Consider the following 20006-nt stretch of genomic DNA (forward strand, 5'->3'; position numbering starts at 1 on the left):
TAAACTATGCCATGAGCTTAGCAGTTTTCGTAAGAAAAATATGCTGCCCTCGTTAATAGCTCCACTTTTAAGGTATTTAATCCCTAAAACTATGTAACAGATTTCAACCCCTCAGAGACTTCATTGATTATCCCTTTTCTCCTATATCACATACTTCTCCCTGTCTAGTCTCCTGTCCATCAGCTTTAAACAAACTTAGATCTTTCCTCTCTGAGGTTAAAGATGAGTAATTTTTCCTCTTCTTCATAACCCCGTCTAGCCATTATATCTTGTCTGCCTTTTTCATGTGCCTCATATTTATGTCTTAGCTGGATGTAATGTCTTTGCTTCTATCTAAAGGCCTCTACTTATTTCCCAAGACGGAGTTAACTATTCTTGTCATGAGTACCTATAGAAGTTTCTATTATTTCACTTATCATGGTGAATAGTTAACTGTTTGCTTGCTTGATTCTCCAGTAGTCCTTAAGAACTTCAAAGGAGGGAACACTGCTTTTTCCCCCAGTGCCTGGCACAGGGATACATAATAACATTGTTGACTGAGTGATTAAACTAGTTAAGATTATTTGGGCTAATGTGAAAGTCAGAGATATCCTATTTCTAAAATATAGGGTTTCCTTAAAAGATATATTAAATAGAAATTATAGCCTAAGTAAAATAAAAATAAATATAAAAGATAGTTATACTGGAACTTGCTGATAAATCAGCAAAATAAACGACAACAACAAAAAAACTTTTGTCTTCTAGTCATTTAATACCAATCAAATATGCTTATTGTTTCAATGAACAGAAATCATTAGGATAATTCTTCTATGTAAAAATGAATCTATCAGTTTGTATTAATCTCATGTTATTCATGTGGTATAAAGCTTTTTTCTGTTTAACTTTGAGGTAAGAACACTTATTCTTACCTGTTAACATAGTAAGATTTATGACTTGTTTGCCAATTTGTAGGTTTTTTTAATTTGAATTTTATTATATTTATTTATTTGTATACAGCAGGTTCTTATTAGTCATCCATTTTATACACATCAGTGTATACATGTCAATCCCAATCTCCCAGTTCATCCCACCCCCCCCCCACACTGCCCCCACCCGCTTTCTCCCCCTTGGTGTCCATACATTTGTTCTCTATATCTGTGTCTCTATTTCTGCCTTGCAAACCGGTTCATCTGTACCATTTTTCTAGATTCCACATATATGCGTTAACATACGATATTTGTTTTTCTTTTTCTGACTTACTTCACTCTATATGACAGTCTCTAGGTCCATCCACGTCTCTGCAGAAGACCCAATTTTGTTCCTTGTTATGGCTGAGTAATATTCCATTGTGTATATGTACCACATCTTCTTTATCCATTCGTCTGTCGATGGGGATTTAGGTTGCTTCATGACCTGGCTGTTGTAAATAGTCCTGCAATGAACATTGGGGTGCATGTGTCTTTTTGAATTATGGTTTTCTCTGGGTATATGCCTAGTAGTGGGATTGCTGCGTCATATGGTAATTCTATTTTTAGTTTTTTAAGGACCCTCCACACTGTTCTGCATAGTGTCTGTATCAATTTACATTCCCACCAACAGTGCAAGAGGGTTCCCTTTTCTCCACACCCTCTCCAGCACTTGTTGCTTGTAGATTTTCTGATGATGCCCATTCTAACCGGTGTGAGATAATACCTCATTGCAGTTTTGTTTTGTGTTTCTCTAATAATTAGTGATGTTGAGCAGCTTTTCATGTGCCTCTTGGCCATCTGTATGTCTTCTTTGGAGAAATGTCTATTTAGGTCTTCTGCCCATTTTTTCATTGGGTTGTTTGTTTTTTTAATATTGAGCTGCATATCTGCTTATGTATTTTGGAGATTAATCCTTTGTCAGTTGAGATAAGGACACTTATTCTTACCTGTTAACATAGTAAGATTTATGACGTGTTTGCCAATTCGTAAGTTAACTTTTGATGTCACGTATAAGATTGGTTTTATAAGGCTAGTTTTATGGATTACTTATATAGAGAAAGCTGATTGTTTGTGTCATACATTATACTTGAAAATCAAAGCAGTCTTTGTTGCCTTGAGTATAGATATGTAGAAATCAAAAAGGAACAGAATTATCAAGAAAAAGACTATTGCTTTTTTATACTGCAGCAAAACCAAAGCCAAAAAAAGTTAAATGAAATGACAACTGGGAAAAAAACACTTCCCATCCAAAATTCTAGTTTACTTATTGTAAAAAGCCCTTAAAAATCAATATGAAAAACAGGCAAAGACTATGAAGAGGTTGTTTACAGACTTAAGGTACGTAAACATGGCAGTTCAGAACATTTTAGCAGTTAATAATAGCTAATCTTATATAGCACCCATTTTATGTCAGGCACTAAGCACTTTTCATGCATTAGCTTATCTCGTCCTTGTAACAACTTTACAAAGTGGGAATTAATATTATCCTCATCTTACAGATGAAGAAACTGAGGCTGGGGAAATTAGTAACTTGTCTAAGATACTGAATATATTTTGTTAAGTTATCCAGAATAGTCACTTTGAACTTCGGTTGAAGCCACTCACTCCACCTTTTTTGTAAACTTAAAGTAGAGGAGTCACTCATATTTGTACTGCAAATACATTCTTTTTTTTCATGACTTGTTCTCCTGTTTGTTATGACTAATTGCCTTGTGACAGTTGTTACCTAGTATATCACTAGTGTTACGTTATGAAGTCTACTTACGGGGTCATGTTTAGATTGCCTATGTTGGGAATTCGTAAACTTTGGAAAACAAAGGTGTATTAAAATGGTCTGGCCTTGTCTCTTGAGTATTGATTTTGGTGACCCTTGAGGCTGCTCTTTAAAGCATATGCCTGTACAAGGGTTCCTTTAGCTTAGGCCAGCATATACCTTGCTTAAAGGTTTAGCAAATTATAACCTCATACATGCTGTGTAGGTATTAAATGAGAAAATTGCCTGTGTTTTATAAGATTAAAAAATTGTAGTTTCCTCTTTCAGGACAGCATAAACTGCATAGGTGGATTAAATGTACTCTTTCCTCTAATGGAACAAATCAGCCACTTTGGTGAAGGACAGATTCCTGAGGGATTGAATGAAAGCACAGTTTCTGAATTGATAACACCTGTAGAAGGAGATTGGGTGGTATTGAACTCCACAAAGGCATCAGGTATTAAGCTGAAATTAACATGAACTAGTCATTGAGAAACTTGAGAATTGAAAGATAGATTGAAATGTCTTGCTACCATGATGAAGAAACTTAACCATTTGTAGCTGAGGTGGTCCATCCCTAATTTTACTAATGGAGTTCAGAAAGTGCATAATACTTCAGTCAAAACACTTAACATGTTGATTAGACTCTTGACTATCCTTAGTTTGTACTATTAGCAGAAATCGGACAACATTGTTAAATTTATGGTAGAGAAAATATTTACATGTTCATATAAGTATATAATATGCAGTCACTGATTTCTCTGATATTTATGCTCTGCATGTGACCTTTGGATGCAAATTCCTGAACCAAATTCCTTGTTACAATATGCATATGATATAGAACATGTGATACAAAAGTGATTAGCATAATTATGATAATTAATGATATGTTCACAATTCCACAGAGTCAAGACTAGAGAGAAATTTAATTGCAACATTTATCTTGATTGTGAAACACTTTATTCAAAGACATCCTATTAACCAGGACAATCTTATTCACTCCCATGGAATTGCCATTCTTGGTGCCTTACTTCAGAAGGTGAGCTAGTCTAAGGTTATGTAGATGTGACTGATGATTGTAATTACCAGTTAGTGTTGAGGTTTTTTTCTTTCCAATAAATAAATAGATATATATATATTTTTTATTAAATATATTTTTAAAATTACACTATTATAGCTTAAGTTGTATTAGTGGATATAATTTATTTCACAAGCAGCTTTTTAAAACTTGAATCACCTTATACAAGAACTACTTATCTTACATAACAGTGTATAATCTTTGATATAAGGACCTTGTGTGTTAACTTTGGTATTTGGGATATTTCATCATTTAAAGACACTATTTTAGGAATGTGTTCCAGAGTTACATCAGAAAAAATAATGTTTAAATTGTTTATATTTTTCTAACCAAGATTTTTATATTTAATAGATGTTCTGAATTAATCATTTCAAATTATAGCTTAATGACAGTTATTTAAACTGAACTTTACAGAACCCTCTTCTATTTGGATTTCAGGTGCCAAGCACCTTGATGGATGTTAATGTATTGATGGCAATTCAATTACTCATTGAGCAGGTATCATTAGAGAAAAATATGCAGCTCCTGCAACAAATGTATCAGTATTTACTCTTTGACTTCCGTATTTGGAACCGTGGAGATTTTCCCTTTCGAATTGGTGAGAGCAGGCTGTTGGATAAATTTTATAGTTGTTTTAGAAATGTATTACTGCTTATGTGACTTTATTTTAGGTATATAATTTAAGAGTGAACTTTCTATTTTAGGTCACATACAGTATCTTTCCACCATCATCAAGGACAGCAGGAGAGTTTTCCGAAAGAAGTATGGTGTACAGTTTCTCCTAGATACACTTAGGATTTATTATGGGTATGATATCCTTACTCCTTCTCAGTTTGATATTGTTTCTGTTACTTGATTGGAACATCTAGATTGTTTATTTTCCAGCAATTCTAATACCTTTAACTTCAGAGAGCCAGGCTGTTGTGGAGGTTAAAATGATGAACAGTGGATCACATACACTGGGTTTGAATATTATGTTTCATTAATTGTCTAGCCATAGGCAACTTCTCAATTTTTCTGTGCTAAAGTTTTCTGCTTTGTGACAAGGAGATAATAAAACTGTATGACTTCCTATGGTTGTTTTGAGGATTAAATTAAATGAATTAATAATGTGTAAAGCACTTAGAACTGTGTCTGCTACATAGTATTGCATAAATATAAGCTGTTTTAACAATTTATATCTTTGTCATTGCAACTCCTAACTTCAAAAGGTTTTCCTTAAAAAGAAAAAGAAGCCAAAGATGCTAAGAATTCTATTAATTACATGGAAACATCTTCTTTTAAACTATGAAATCTTTTATATATAAAAGTACAAAAATATAAAAATTAAAAATTTCAATTCTTGCCCATTTACTTTCTCTTTCAGGAGTGATTGTAAATATAGTGAGCTGTCTCTAGATGATATTCGAACAATAAGGACTTCTTTGTATGGACTAATTAAATATTTTCTGTGCAAAGGCGGAACTCATGAAGAGATACAAAGTATTATGGGTTATGTATCTGCTATCAATGAAGAAGAACAGGTATTATGCTCTGGATAAATCTGTTATTACTTTTTAATAATTAAGTTGCTATATCATCTTCTTCTAAACTTACATGTAATATAACATTTTAAGAGTAAAATGTTTATAGTGTCACATATAATATTATTAAGCAGTTAAAGAAGTAAATTTTATCTCCTAACTGAAAGTTTAATAAAATAAATGGCAGTGTAATAAAATATTTATTTTCTAGCTAATAGTAAAATATTAGCTAGAAAACAGTATGTGGAAAAACTTGTTCTGGCAATTCTGAAATCTGTTTTCATAGGCCACATGATGTATATTTAACTATTATCAAAGTTACTAGGCACATTTCTAACCTGAATTTTAATATATCATAGGTTCATAAAAATTTTGCATAAAGAGTAAATTATAACTGTATTCCTATTTTTAAATACTTCTACGTACACTATTCATTTTTACCTCAGAACTACCCTTTAAGACAGTGGTTCTCAATGTATGGATCCACTTACCTGGGAATTTTTTAGAAATGCAAATATATGGCCAAATCAAGCCCTCCAGGTGATTCTGATGCATGGTACAATTTGACCACTGATACAAAATATACAGACCAGGAATTACTCTTCCCATGTGCACATTTGGAAATATATGTTCAGAGAGGTTAGGTGACTTAAAAAGTTACACAGCTGATATACCTGGAAAAATAACCCAGATGTATTTAATGCTCTTTCTGTGCTCTTTCGGTATACCACTCTCAACACCAAATCTGAGCATCCTTAATTTATGTTGACTCAAATATTTTGCCCTCTATCATGATATATGCATTGTGTACTCAGTGGTTATATGACTTCATAATTGGTATTATATAGAAGAGTTAACTTAGGCTATTTCCTTATAAGGTTGAACTACTTCAAAAGCTTCTCATATTTAGAATAATGAATAATCATCTTATTTCATGATAGCTGTATTGTCACCTGCTATGATTCATTGCCAATGATGTTTTCTTGGTCAATTTAGTCAAACAATTATTTACTGAATACTTTTATTATACATATACATAGAGTAATACTAGATATTGTAGGTATTTAATGATGAAAGAATTATCATTCTTATTTTTAGCCTAATGGAGGCAGGGATAGACAAGAAGTGTTTATAAATAATTATGAAACAAAAAAGAGTATGATAATATCTATAAGAGAAATATGAAGTCCCATGAGGTTTTCACTGGAGAGTGTTACAAGTTGAGGAGACTAGGAACGGCTTTATGGAAGAGATGGCTTTTCATATGGACCAAGCAGGATAGGAATGGTTCAGCAGGTGAGTGTGAGTAGTGAGAGGATATACAAAAGGAAATGGAATAAGCCAAAAGCCTAATGGAGAAAAGGCAAGGAGGGTTCAGAAGACATCAAATAATCCAGTTAAGCTAGAACATGAGGGTATAGAGGACTTAAATAACTATTTGTGGTTTATGACTTTATTTATGCTTCCATATATGAGTGTGGTTGTTTGTGTTGCTTAATTTTAAAAGCTTTTTGGAATTTTGGACATACTCTTCGGTCTCCTACGTACCAGCCCAACTAGAGGTCAACTTTTCTTACTGCTGTTTGAACCAGGAAATGCTGACATACTTTATGCCTTGCTCTTAAATCAGAAATACTCTGACAGACTAAGAGAAATCATTTTTAAGGTACAAACATGTCTTAAGAGTCTTTATATTTGGGGACATTTGTGGGTGTATGCATTTACATGGAACATATCCATTCTATGAATGTAGATTCTTCTTTTCCTGTCTACTGCCATCTAATTTAAATTGTTCAGTTTGTTTTGATGTATATTTATCATGTTTTTGTTGTTTATGTATTTTAAAACTAATTATATTGTAATCTTATCAATAATTTCAGTGGAAAATCTACTCTGCCATACCAACGTAGAACCTCTTATCCCCCTTTTGACTTACAGTGGGTCTATGTGGCAGATCATACTAAGCTTATTTAGCATCCACTGTTTATCAGGCACTAAACCCTTTCTATATATTAGTTTACGTAGTCCTTGCAGCAACTTTATGAAGTGGATATTATTATTCCCCTCATTTTACAGATGAAGAAACTGAGGCAGAGAAATTAATAACTTGTTAAAGGATGTAGGACATATTTTATTAAGCTATCCAAAATATCCCAAACTTTGAACTTTGGCTGAAGCAGCCCACTCCACCTTTTCGGTTAACTAAAATTATAGAAGGCAGTCATATTTCTACTGCAAATACATTTTTTTTCATGATTTATTCTCCTGTTTGTTATGCCAAATTGCCTGTGACATTTGTTTCTCTTACATCATTAGTATGACATTATAAAGTCTACTTGTGGGGTCATGTTTGGATTGCTTATGTTTGGAATTCCTAAACTTTGGAAACAAAAGTGCATTAAAAGTGGTCCTACATAGTCTCTCTTGAATATTGGTTATGGTGACCCCTGAGGCTACTCTTTAAAGCATCTGCCCACACAGGGTTCCTATATGGAGATTTAATGTTATTTCTTCAAAAACGGCCTTGCAGGGGTTGTTCATGATATTATTTTGCCAAGATTACCCTTTCCATATAGGCTTTCAGTATCTCACTTTGTCAAAGATTGACCTAACTCCAAGAAGTATGGGGTCACTAATTCATTCTTCCATTTTAGCAGATGGATGGGTTGCTTCACAAAGTATTTCCTCGTTGTTGAAAATTATTTTGACAACTGTCACATAAATAGATTACTAGATTGATCTAGAAGTATCTTTGTTTTCTTTCAGAACACACCTTTGTTCCTCTTGCAAGCTACAGGATTTGTTTCCATCTACACCATAGCCATTAAAAGAAAATTTTAAATTATTCCTTTCATCTACCAAGAAATTTATATAAACTAGGGTTTTAAACATATTAATTATTCAAATGCAGTTGCATTTCATTCCAGTTCATTTTTAAATTTATTTTTTAATGATAGCAAGATAATGGAGTGTTCTTCCCTAATTAGTGCTATTTTTTTAATACTTGAGGAATAAAATGATGCTTCAGAAACATTGTACACTAATATTTATTCGATATTAACCTAAGTGACAATTGTTCTTAGTTCTCTATATTGAGAATATATTACTGTTGTGACCAGGTTATGGAACAGATGTTGAAATGCACAAACGTTTATGAACGAAGTAAACAACGTATTCGACTTAGAGAAGTTGGCTACTCAGGATTAGGGCTCCTTCTTAATGAAGCACCTGTTAATACTTCTCTCATTAAAAGTCTCACCAATCAAATTATAAATACAGGTATGACTAAGGCTAAAATATTGATACATTTAAGAAATGTTCTTCATAGTCATGTAATTCTATTTGATGGCTCTGAATTTTTTTTTCTTCTGAAATTCTTCTTTTTCCCTCTTTCCTCAGGTTGCTTTTAAAATTACCTATTACTTGATTCAGCAGGGCTTTTCTTGGGTACTGTTTCAAATGTACCTTTGTTGTTTTTGTCTCCCCGGAGCATAGCATAGTACGTTACTTGGTAGGCCTTCACTAAATGTTTATTGACTGAGTGATTAGTAAATAATTGAGTCTATGAAAAGAAAAGGACACTAGAGAAAATATGTACAAGATATTCTTTTTCCTTTCAGAGCTTAAATTCTTAAAGGGAAAATGAAAACTAATTTCAGATATTCTTTTTTGTTTCTAATTTTGCTTTTATGAACCTTTTTTTAAGTACTTCCTACAAACTACAGAATTTTTGTCAGATGCTAGGGGTTCAGAAAGGTATAAGATAAGGTTCTTTGTCTTGAGTGGTTTATCATCTCATTGAGAAGACATGTACATAAAAAGATAAATACAAGTATAAGATCCAAGCAGTATCGACAGTATGTTCAGGCAATCAAAATAAAAGAACAGCTTTTTAGGGTTTAGTTAGGAAGATGTTAAACATTCTAAGCCTATTGTCTTTGTAAAATTTGAACATATCTACAATTCCTATTTAAAATGAAACAATTATTTCTGCATTTATATGACTATTACATACAGTTCTTTCTTTGAGAAAGAAAAAAGCTGGAGGCATCACACGTTTGGATTTCAAACTATACTACAAAGTTATAGTAATCAAAACAGTATGCTGCAGTATGCATAAACATAGACACATAAACAAGTGGAACAGAATCAAGAGCCTAGAAATAAAACTATGCGTGTACAGTCAACCAGTATTTGACAAGGAATCCAAGAATATTTAATGGGGGAAAGATAGTTTCTTCAGTAAATGTGATTGGTAAAACTGGATATGCACTTGCAAAAGAATGAGAATGGACTCCTGTCTTACACCACCCACAAAAATTAACTCAAATGGATTAAAGACTTAAATGTAAGAACTGAGCTGTAAAAATACTAGAAGAAAACATACGGGAAAAACTCTTTGACCTTGGTCTTGGCAATGATTTTTTGTGTGTGACACCAAAAGCACAAGCAACAAAAGTTAAAATAAACAATGGGACTAAATCAAACTAAAAAGCTTCTGGGGACTTACCTGGTGGCGCAGTGGTTAAGAATCCGCCTGCCAGTGCAGGGGACACGGGTTCAAACCCTGGTCTTGGAAGATCCCACATGTTGTGGAGCAACTAAGCTCGTGTGCCACAACTACTGAGCCTGCACTGTAGAGCCCATGAGCCACAACTACTGAGCCTGTGTGCCACAACTACTGAAGCTCACACGCCTAGAGCCCATGCTCCACAACAAGAGAAGCCACCACAATGAGAAGCCCGCTCACCACAACTAGAGATAGCCCGCACACAGCAACGAAGACCCAACACAGCCATAAATAAATAAATAAATTTGTTAAAAAAAAAAAAAAAGCTTCTGCATAACCAAAGAAACCATCAACAAAATGGAAGAGCAGCCTATGGAATGGGAGAAAATGTTTGCAAGTCAAATCTGATAAGGGATTAAAATCCAAAATATATAAGGAATTCATGTAACTCAATAGCAAAAAATCCAATTAAAATATGAGCAAAGGACCTGAATAGACATTTTTTCAAAGAAGATGTGCAAATGGTCAACAGATACATGAAAAGGTGCTCATCATCCTTAATTATCAGGGAAATGAAAATCAAAACCACAATGAGATATCACCTCCTTCCTGTTAGTTTGGCTGTTATCAAAGAGACAAGAGATAATAAGTGCTAGTGGTGAGGGTGTGGAGAAAAGGGAACCCTTGTGTGTTGTTGGTGGGAATGTAAGTGGTGCAGCCACTATGGAAAACAGTGTAGAGGTTCTTAAAAAATTAAAAATAGAACTACCATATGATTCAGCAGTCCCTCTTCCAGGTATATATCTGAAGGAAATGAAATCATATCTCAAAGAGGTATGATCTGCAACCCCATGTTTATTGTACCATCATTCACAATAGTCAAGGCATGGAAACAACCTAAGTGTCCATCAGTGGATGAATGAATAATAAAGATGTGGTATATGTGTGTGTGTGTGTATATATATATATATATATATATATATATATATATATATATATATATATATAATGGAATATTAGCCATAAAAAAGAAGGAAATCCTGCCATTTGCAAAAACATGGAAGAGCCTAGAGGGCATTCTGCTAAGTGAAACAAGTCAGGCAGAGAAGGAAAGTACTGTGTGATCTCGCTTACATGTGAAAAAAAAAAAATTGAGGCAGAGTAGGTTAGTAGTTGCCAGAGTTGGGGCAGTGGGGGAAACAGGTGAAGGTACAAGGGGTACAAACTTCCAGTTATAAGTAAGTTCTGGGGATCTAAGGTATAGCGTGGTGACTATAGCTAACAATACTGTATTGTATATTTGAAAGTTGCTAAGAGAACATATCTTAAGTGTCCTCACCACAAAAAGAAATATAGTAACTATGTGAGATAATGGGTGTGTTAACTGACCTTATTGTGTAATCATTTTGTAATATATACATAGATCATCATGTTTTACACCTTAAACAGTGTTTTATGTCGATTATATCTTAATAAAGTTGGGGGAAAAAATAAAGGGCATCTGTTGTTGACAGCAGGAAAAAAATAAAAATGAAATGATTGTCAGCCTTTATGTATAACTATTACCACAGTTCTTTCTCTGGTTTTCTCTAGTATTTAATTTTAACTTTTTTTTCCCATCATAGATCCTGCTATTAATTTCAAAGATCTGTTATCTGTGGTATATATATCTCACAGAGCACGTATAAATGTCAGGGTGGTCATCTGCAGAAAGGTTAGTAAACTTTAAAGATGTACTTTAAAAAGTGCAGTATCATTGTATTGTGAAGAACTTTTAGATTGAGTATTTTTCACCAGATATAAGTTTAATATCTTTTATATGACATAATTTTATAGTTCCCTTTTTTGAGGTGAATTAACTTTATATAATCATAAGAAATCAGCATATAAATTTGTTCTTCTTAGCCATACATGAGCTCCTGGAAATAATGCCCTTTCCAGAGTCAAAAATGTATTACCAGAGAATATTTTCTTTATTCAGAACCTTTTGTTGTGACCATTTTTAATTCAAACACCATATTTTAGAGTTTCTGAATCTCTTAACCTTTGTGGAAAGGATTTTCTATAGTTTGTTTATGAGTGTATTCCAGCAATGATTTACCTTCAGTCCACTCATTTAACCTCTAAGTCGATGAATTGCTACCCCGTACGCTTCTTCCTGATTATATCCTTCTCTCTCCTCTACTGGCAACCACTGACCAGTCTAGTATTTAATTTGCTTCCTTGTTTTTCTTTTTAATTTTACTCCTATTATGTCACAGTACCTTTCCATCAGTAAATCTGGATATATCTTTCTCTTTAACAGCTATGTAGTTTTTTATTCTATGGCTGTTCTATAAAAGTATTATCTGGTTCCCAGCTGATGGACATTTAGATTGTTTCCTGTTTTACCGTATTAACAAACTTCTGTTAGGAACATATTTTTACATCTGTCTTTACCTATCCATGGTAATATATATATATGTAGGACATAATTCATGAAATGTAATTTTTCTGTCAGAGAGTATTCACATTTTACATTTTAATGGATTTTGCCATGTTTTCCTTGAAGCAAGTCATGTAAATGGATCCTTTTCCTTTCGGTGTGCAATTAGAAACCTCTTTCAGTACAGCCCAGTTTTTATTCATTATGTGTTTATAAAATAGCTGTAAAATAAGTCTGAAAATTTTAAAGTCATGAAATCATGAAAAGTTTCTTTGCCAACCAAAGGTTAATATGTTCAACTTAGTTAATGTGTTTAAAATTGCTATTGTGCACTGCTGCAGTAATGGTAGCTCACTGATTGACGGCATTAAGTGAGGAAAGAAACTTAACGTGTCATCATGACTCACTGCGACTCACTGCTTTCTATATCAGCATCAGTGTACACAAGAACCATTAATTTTGAAGTCCGCACCAACATAACTTATTTCCTGCTATGAAATTTCTCAGAGTTAGAAATTCTGATAAAAGAGATACTCTGTAAACACTGGGAGCCAAAGTTCTTTTCATCTACTTAGAAGTTTATTGGCTTTGTGATTAAAATGGCTTAAAGATCTTAACAGCATTTCTGATAGTGTTTGAGAACTTGTTTTTATCCAAAAAATGTGAAGTCAGTTAGGATACTAGAGGTCATACACATTGCCATGTAAATGTCTACTCTTTAATTTCAGTTTCTTATTCCAGCTGAATATCAGCATCCATCTCATTGGAAATAGTTTTCTGGAATTAAAGTTCAGTTTTTGTTTTGTTTGTACCATGTAGAGTTAATGAAAAAAAAAATGTTTTTGCAAAAGCAGCCATTAACTTTGCCTGGGGAAAAAATGAGGTGGGAAAACATTCTTGGTGTACCTAGGTTCTGTCAAAGTTTCTTATGTGTTCTAGTTTACTCCCTAACCATCGTGCCAGAACTGTGCCTGGCACATAGTAGATGTTCAGTATTTACTAAACAAATGTACTAGGCTCATGGAAAGTACTTAGTTGAGAGGATATAACTTTATTACATTTTATTTATACCTTAATTCTATCTATATTTTTTTCTCCAACCAAATTAAATTAATAACGTGAGTGTGTTGGTATGTGGAGGATTATTTTATCTTTTTTTCCTTTTTTATCTTTCAGCAAATATTTGAGTACATCCCAACTCTAGATATACAATGAGTAATATGCAGATTAGTTAAAAACACAATGTCTGCCCTCCAAATAGTTTCTAATCTAGTTAAGAATATAATCATTTGAAAGTATATCCTTCCAAAGTTTCTTATTAAATTACTTTGTCATTAAAATAGCTGAAAAGAAACTGTTTTTGATGTAAAGTACTGTATACTTTTTGACAAATTTTGCATTCTTAATCTCTTCACAGATTTTACAGATTTTACAGTCCCAGCCAGATGCAGCACATCACATATCTCAACAAGTGGGTTGGCAAGACACTTTAGTTAGGCTTTTTTTAAAAGCAAATTTTGAAAATGGAAATACTCTTCATAAGCACAGTAAGGCTGTTGTAATGAAAGACAGTGATAAAAATATATCAGCTGAAGATATGAAGAGGAACTCTGATGAAAACACAGATGAGGAAAAAATCAGCTCTTTTGCCTCAGCTCATGTGTCTTCAGATCAGTGGAGTTTGGAGGATAGACACTCCCTAGACTCCAACACACCATTATTTCAAGAAGATAGCTTGATGGGAGAATTATCTTTCAAATCAGAGAATCGAGGAGAATTCTGGCATAATAACCCTTCACATTTGAGTTTAGATCTCAGTGGAATTGATTCATGTGAACTGAGTGATAGTGGAAGTCAAATGCCAGACAGCTTGCCTAGCACGCCATCCCCGATAGAGTCCACTAAGTCATTTTCTGTGCAGTCTGACAAAGAAAGCAGCATCACAAATGATGTGGGCTTTAGTGATGACTTCTCTTTACTTGAAAACCAAGAGGTAAGATTACTTATTTGTGCAAATGTGGTTTTATTTTTTTTATGTCTGACCTCAGAAATGTGTGATTGTTAACAATTTCATGTATTATTCGTGTTCCAAGTCTCATGGTCTAAGGTATTAGAAGCCTAGAAGTCACCAAATTGTGAGTGTCTTGAGAGCAAAGCCAGTGTCTTATTCATCTTTACATCTCTAGGGCCTTCGTAGTGAAGTTCCAGGTTCATGCAGCCACCTTAAAAATACGTTGAATGATTATAATTTATGTACCTGATGGTTCTCATTATGTGCTTTTAACACCCCCTCCCTCTAATAATTTCATATTACTTTCTCTTTTATATAGAGATGTGAGGAAGAGCTTATTGAATTACTGACAAATATTTTGAACTGTGTAATGTGTAAGGGACTAGAAAAGTCTGATGACGATACTTGGATTGAACGGGGACAAGTGTTTTCGGCACTAACTAAACCAGGAATATCCAGTGAGCTACTTCGACCATCAGATGAAATAAAACTAATGTAAGCATTCAGTTGGTGATATGCCCTCTCCTTTTGGAGTGGGCAGGAGTCCAAAATAATGTTTGTTATTGAACCTTTATTCAGTGTTCAGTGGGTGTAGAGAGAGAGAAAAGGAGAAGCTTTGTGCTCAGCCCTTCTCCTGTCTGTTGCCATTCTAGTGGGATCTAGAGAGAAATCCAAAACTAACTCCAGTGTGAGGATATTTAATTCTTACATTAATTTGGATTCTAAGTGATTATATATTCCTTGTTTAAGTTGTTTTCTGCAGTATCTAAGCACTTGGTGCATGTGTTCTACCGTCTTGTCCAAATTTGAGTGCTTCCATGCTAAAGGAAGGTAGTAGTGTTTTCGGGAAAATTACTTCTCTAAAGCTTTGAGTTCCCTGCATATGATAGAACACTGTACCAACAGCACACTAGAACAGAAATACTTTTTTGTTTTTCCATAGGGCTAGACTCTCTGTAAGGCATAAGGCTTTCTTCCCTAACATTTCCAATTTCAGTTTTAAAGAAACTTTTAAGTATCTCATGGAGGCTGGAATGTGAATTATTTTCATAGCTTTTTTAAGGTCAAGTCAAACAGGTAACTTTTACTTTGCCTTTTAATATTAGGTATATTTAAGATAAGTACTCCAAAGATTAAAAAGTTGCTTCATTATTACTAAATACCATCTACAGTGTCTTATACCTGCCAGTGATACTGTATCTTTGGAGATACATTCCTATTAATAAATAACGAGGTTTGTTGTTGCTGGTTTGTTTTTGTTTTTGTTTTGGTGACCTGTTATTTTTATAAATTTAAAATGGTTTTAAGAGGACTTTGTTTTATACTTAGTTTGCTACAGAAGATGTTAGAATGGGCAGTCACAGAAAACAGAGAAGCAAAATTTAATCCAGTAACTGCTGAAAATGCTTTCCGACTCATGCTGATCATACAGGACTTTCTGCAGTCAGAGGGACTAGTTAATTCGAACATGTGGACTGAGAAGGTGCAGTAACATCTCTTTGAAATTATTTTTTTGGTAGTGAAGGACTTTATTCAAAGAAAGAAATTTTGTATCCCCTCTTTTCAGAGCATTAATATTTAATCAGGTGCGATAAACATGGATAAGATGTGATAGTCGCAGATTTTGTTAACTCTTACTAGGATAATTCTTTTGGCTTTTACCAACTGAACATTGAATTAGTTTTGAAATATTTACGTTTTGTATTACTGTTGGGAAAACTCATCATCAGTAGATTTAAAAATGGAATGTTTTTATTTCTCAATTTTTCCTTTGTGTTAGCTTTTAGAGGATATGATGCTGCTCTTCGACGATCTGTCAGTTTGGTATTCTGAAAGTCCAGTATGGGTGAAACTCTCTCAGATTCAAATCCAGATGCTTCTAGGCTTCATTGGAAGGGGTAATTTGCAGGTTTGTGAATTCTTTTATGTTATTTTATATACTCACATGCAACATAGGAATTTGTGCAGTAACTGAATGGCAATTATGTTTTCAGCATTTTAATTTTTTAATTAGTTTCAAAAATATCATGATTTAACTCTAGTTTCAATTTTGTGAGATGAGAAAGAAGCTTGAGAGGCAGCTAATCGATTCTTTTTTCCTGATGTTTATGATTCAGTATAATTTAAGGTTTCCTTTTAGAGGATTTATATATAGCTTATATTAGAGGGCATTACTCACATCATCTACATTTAGTATAGCTAGGAGCTATACAGCCTGCATAGACTTTTATACATGTGAAGTTTAGGGCTTGCATTTTTAGGAAAATTATTTTTTAAATTGTTCTGTCAAAATCTTTTTCTGTACTTAATAATCCACTAATTCAGTTTTACATTTATCTCATTTTTCTTCATTTATTAAACACTTACTGAATACCTACCAAGTGTTAGCATTGTGCTAGGTTTCTATTATAAAGATAAATAAAAGATGGACCCACAGAATATTTATTATTTTCAAAACTTTTAAAGGTTGGGAAAGCTCCATGCAGATTTTAGTCTGTCATCTTTCTATTTACATTGGATGCTTGTGATTACCTGCATTGGATTAGTCATGACATGTATCGCATGGTTATTTACCTGGCCCTTTTTATTTTCTTTTGATAATCGTTTCTAATATAAACTTGCTATAATATTGATAAGAACATGAGGAGGTTAAAATACCATAAGATTGCCCTATTTTAAAAAGACCATATTTTTCAATAGATACTCTTTTCCAGTCATTAAAGAAAACATACTCATTGTGGAAAGTACACAAAAAACATAAAGAAAAAATAGATAAAACATCCTTCATCCCATAGCCTAAGAGAAAACAACTGTCAATATTTTAATGTTTTTTCCTCTGTATATATTTTTTTAGATGATTAAAACCATCATATATTTTGATAATTTTGTGTTCTTTTTTATTTTTCTTACAATTATATTAAACTCATTTCCCCACGTTACTAACTTTTTAAAGATAGTGGTTTTTTTCCTAATCATAAAGGTAACACATGGTCTTTGTAAAAAACATGGAAAAAGCAGAAAAGCTAAACAAAAAATAAACATTCTGATATATGGATGATGAAAATTTGAATTGTACAGCTTTTAAATACAGTTTGAAAATTATATGAACTAAGAACTTTTAAAAAAGTTATTATACGCTTTGTCTAGTAATTCTACTCTAAAACTATATCCTGAGGTAATAATCTAAAATACCAAACAATATTTGTACACATAGATGTTCATTGTAGTTTTCTTTTTTTCTCCATCTAGAAATAGAACAAAGATAACTTTTTTGGCTTTTTTATTAATATGAGTCTGGTGGCTGTTAAAGCCCTTGCAGCCAGCATACCAGGTAGTTCTTTTTTTAGATATTAGAACTCTGTTTTTTTCCACTCATGATCACCCTCAGTGTTTTTCTCCTTGGTGAGATTTCCAAGGAGAAATAAAATGTCTGTTTTAATTTGCTCACGATTAAATATCCAGTGCCTGCATCATAGTAGGACTCTATAAGTACTTATTAAATAAATGAAGTGTGCAGCACCTACAGATTAGACTGATCCTATCAACCAGTAGTTAGTGACCTATAACACTTCTCACTAGCTACTTGTTTAATTTCACTCTCTCAGGAATAAAAGCATATTTCCCTGAGGCTGTGCATGTTAAAGGCTGGGGAAGGAACCCCTTCCCTTATAGGGGTTTAAATAGAGTTGCCTGCAAAAAGAATCTGGCTAGCAAATTTGTTTTGTTTGGCCCGTACATTATTATTTAATTGCCAGCATTTAAGTATTAGGAGATTTCACATAAATGCCAGGATTTCCCAGCTTGTCTTTAAAGCAGGACTGAGTAGTTGTTATTTATTTAGATGCAGTATATGGTCACAGCATTGTCTGGGTTTCTGCTCCTTCAGTTGTCTTAGCTCAGCCAGTGATTCTCTTCACTAGCTACACATGAAATCACCTAGAGGAGCTTTTTAAAAATGCCTTTGTGTGGGGCATCACTCAGTAATTAAACAGGGGAACTAGGGCCCTGGCATTTTTTGTCATTTCTCAGGTGACCGTAATGTAGTACTCTTTATAATGTGAGGGCAGGGCGATCATATCTGTGTGGGGGGGGGGGTTGTGTGTGTGTATCCAAAGTTAAGTCAGTGGTAAGTAAATCATTGTATTCACTGAAAGTGTCTTTATACTTTTAAATAAACGTATAAACTTATAGTTATTTAATACTGTGATACTAAGTTAAAAGCAAAGCACTGAATATTCAACCTTTCATGTGAATAGTATTTTTAAAAACATATAGCAAAAGAGCCCAGAATATTAACATTGGTATTTCCTGGATAATGAGATTTTATGACCTTTTGTCTCACATTTGTTGGCCTCTATTGGGTTTAAGCTGCTTTAGTCAGATTCAGAGACTAAAGTGAAGGGATTTGGAGAAAACCTGAGAAGGGTAGAGAAGCTTCACTAGTAGAGGCTTAAGTTAAAAGTAGAAAAGTTAAAGTTTTGAGCCATCTTAGAGGTTGTTTCCTCCAATGCTGTTTGCTTCTTTAAGTCTTGCATGGAAAGACTGCCTGAGATCCCTTATTGTTGCCTTGGCCTGCAAAGACATGTGCATACAGCTCAGATCAGCTTTTGGCACACATATATTCTTTTTTTTTTTTTTTTAACATCTTTATTGGAGTATAATTGCTTTACAGTGGTGTGTTAGTTTCTGTTTTATAACATAATGAATCAGCTATACATTTACATATATCCCCATATCTCCTCCCTCTTGCGTCTCCCTCCCACCCTCCCTATCCCACCCCTCTAGGTCGTCCCAAAGCACCGAGCTGATCTCCCTGTGCTATGCGGCTGCTTCCCACTAGCTATCTATTTTACATTTAGTAATACATATAAGTGCATGCCACTCTCTCATTTCGTCCCAGCTTACCCTTCCCCCTCCCCTTGTCCTCAAGTCCATTCTCTATGTCTGCATCTTTATTTCTGTCCTGCCCCTAGGTTCTTCATAACCATTTTTTTTTTAGATTCCGTATGTAGGCACACATATATTCTTGAAGTGATGTCAGTTTTTAATACTTCCTTTCTTTCTCTTGCTTTTCTTTATTTTGAAAGTAATATGATCCAAAATTGGGTTATAGGGTTAAGGGAGAAGGAGACACTTTATATCATTTGTCCTGTTTTGGTTTTAAGACTTCCATCTTTCTCTAGTCTAGATGAAAGGAGGCCCTTTCGTGACCAATTTACCTTTCTAGGATGGAGTTTAAGGCCAGAGCTTAAGAGTAATATAGCATATTCCTTTGCCTGGGTTTGTGACCTAGATATGTATTTTCCTTGGGAACTTTACTCAGTTGCCTGTTCACTGTCCTTTATCTATAAGAATGCTTTTGATTCCAAATAACAGAAATATCAATGCAAGCTGACTTAGTTAAGAAGATTCATATAGTTGAAAATTCCATAGCTAAAATGAGTTTAAGGCATGATTCAGTCAAGGCTCTAGTTCCATTTGTTCGCTGTTCTCACAGCATTGCTCTCCATCATGTCAGCTTGTCTTAAGCTGGCTGCCCTTATTGTCACAAAATCACTGCCAGCAGCAATTAAGGCTACATGCTTCCTTGTTCATATCCAGAGAAAGAGAGTGCTTCTTCCTAGAGTCATTGTTGGTAGACAGTTCTTCATGGATCTCTTGTGAATACAGACACTGGATGCCTTTGTGATGAACTGTCTTTTTGAGGATGCATGTATAGTGAACAGCTTGGGAAGATAGAGATGATGTCTCCCTCCAGA

The 20006-nt window shown here is 33.8% G+C and overlaps 1 protein-coding gene across 4 annotated transcripts in view; it reads left to right on the plus strand.

The window, feature by feature from the left end:
• Window positions 1-20006, plus strand: part of NBEAL1 (neurobeachin like 1) — a 184373-nt gene that overhangs the window by 73624 nt on the left and 90743 nt on the right. For all 4 annotated transcript variants that reach the window (XM_057551127.1, XM_057551126.1, XM_057551128.1 and 1 more), the window contains exons 19-30: window positions 2989-3157; window positions 3606-3739; window positions 4217-4376; window positions 4483-4585; window positions 5145-5301; window positions 6809-6967; window positions 8421-8580; window positions 11437-11525; window positions 13654-14229; window positions 14567-14742; window positions 15577-15730; window positions 16028-16156. In XM_057551127.1, the coding sequence (XP_057407110.1) occupies window positions 2989-3157; window positions 3606-3739; window positions 4217-4376; window positions 4483-4585; window positions 5145-5301; window positions 6809-6967; window positions 8421-8580; window positions 11437-11525; window positions 13654-14229; window positions 14567-14742; window positions 15577-15730; window positions 16028-16156 (2166 nt within the window). The remainder of the gene's footprint in view (window positions 1-2988; window positions 3158-3605; window positions 3740-4216; window positions 4377-4482; window positions 4586-5144; window positions 5302-6808; window positions 6968-8420; window positions 8581-11436; window positions 11526-13653; window positions 14230-14566; window positions 14743-15576; window positions 15731-16027; window positions 16157-20006) is intronic.

This window comes from Balaenoptera acutorostrata, chromosome 8 (assembly GCF_949987535.1).
Source record: "Balaenoptera acutorostrata chromosome 8, mBalAcu1.1, whole genome shotgun sequence".
In the NCBI taxonomy this organism is placed as follows: Eukaryota; Metazoa; Chordata; class Mammalia; order Artiodactyla; family Balaenopteridae; genus Balaenoptera; species Balaenoptera acutorostrata.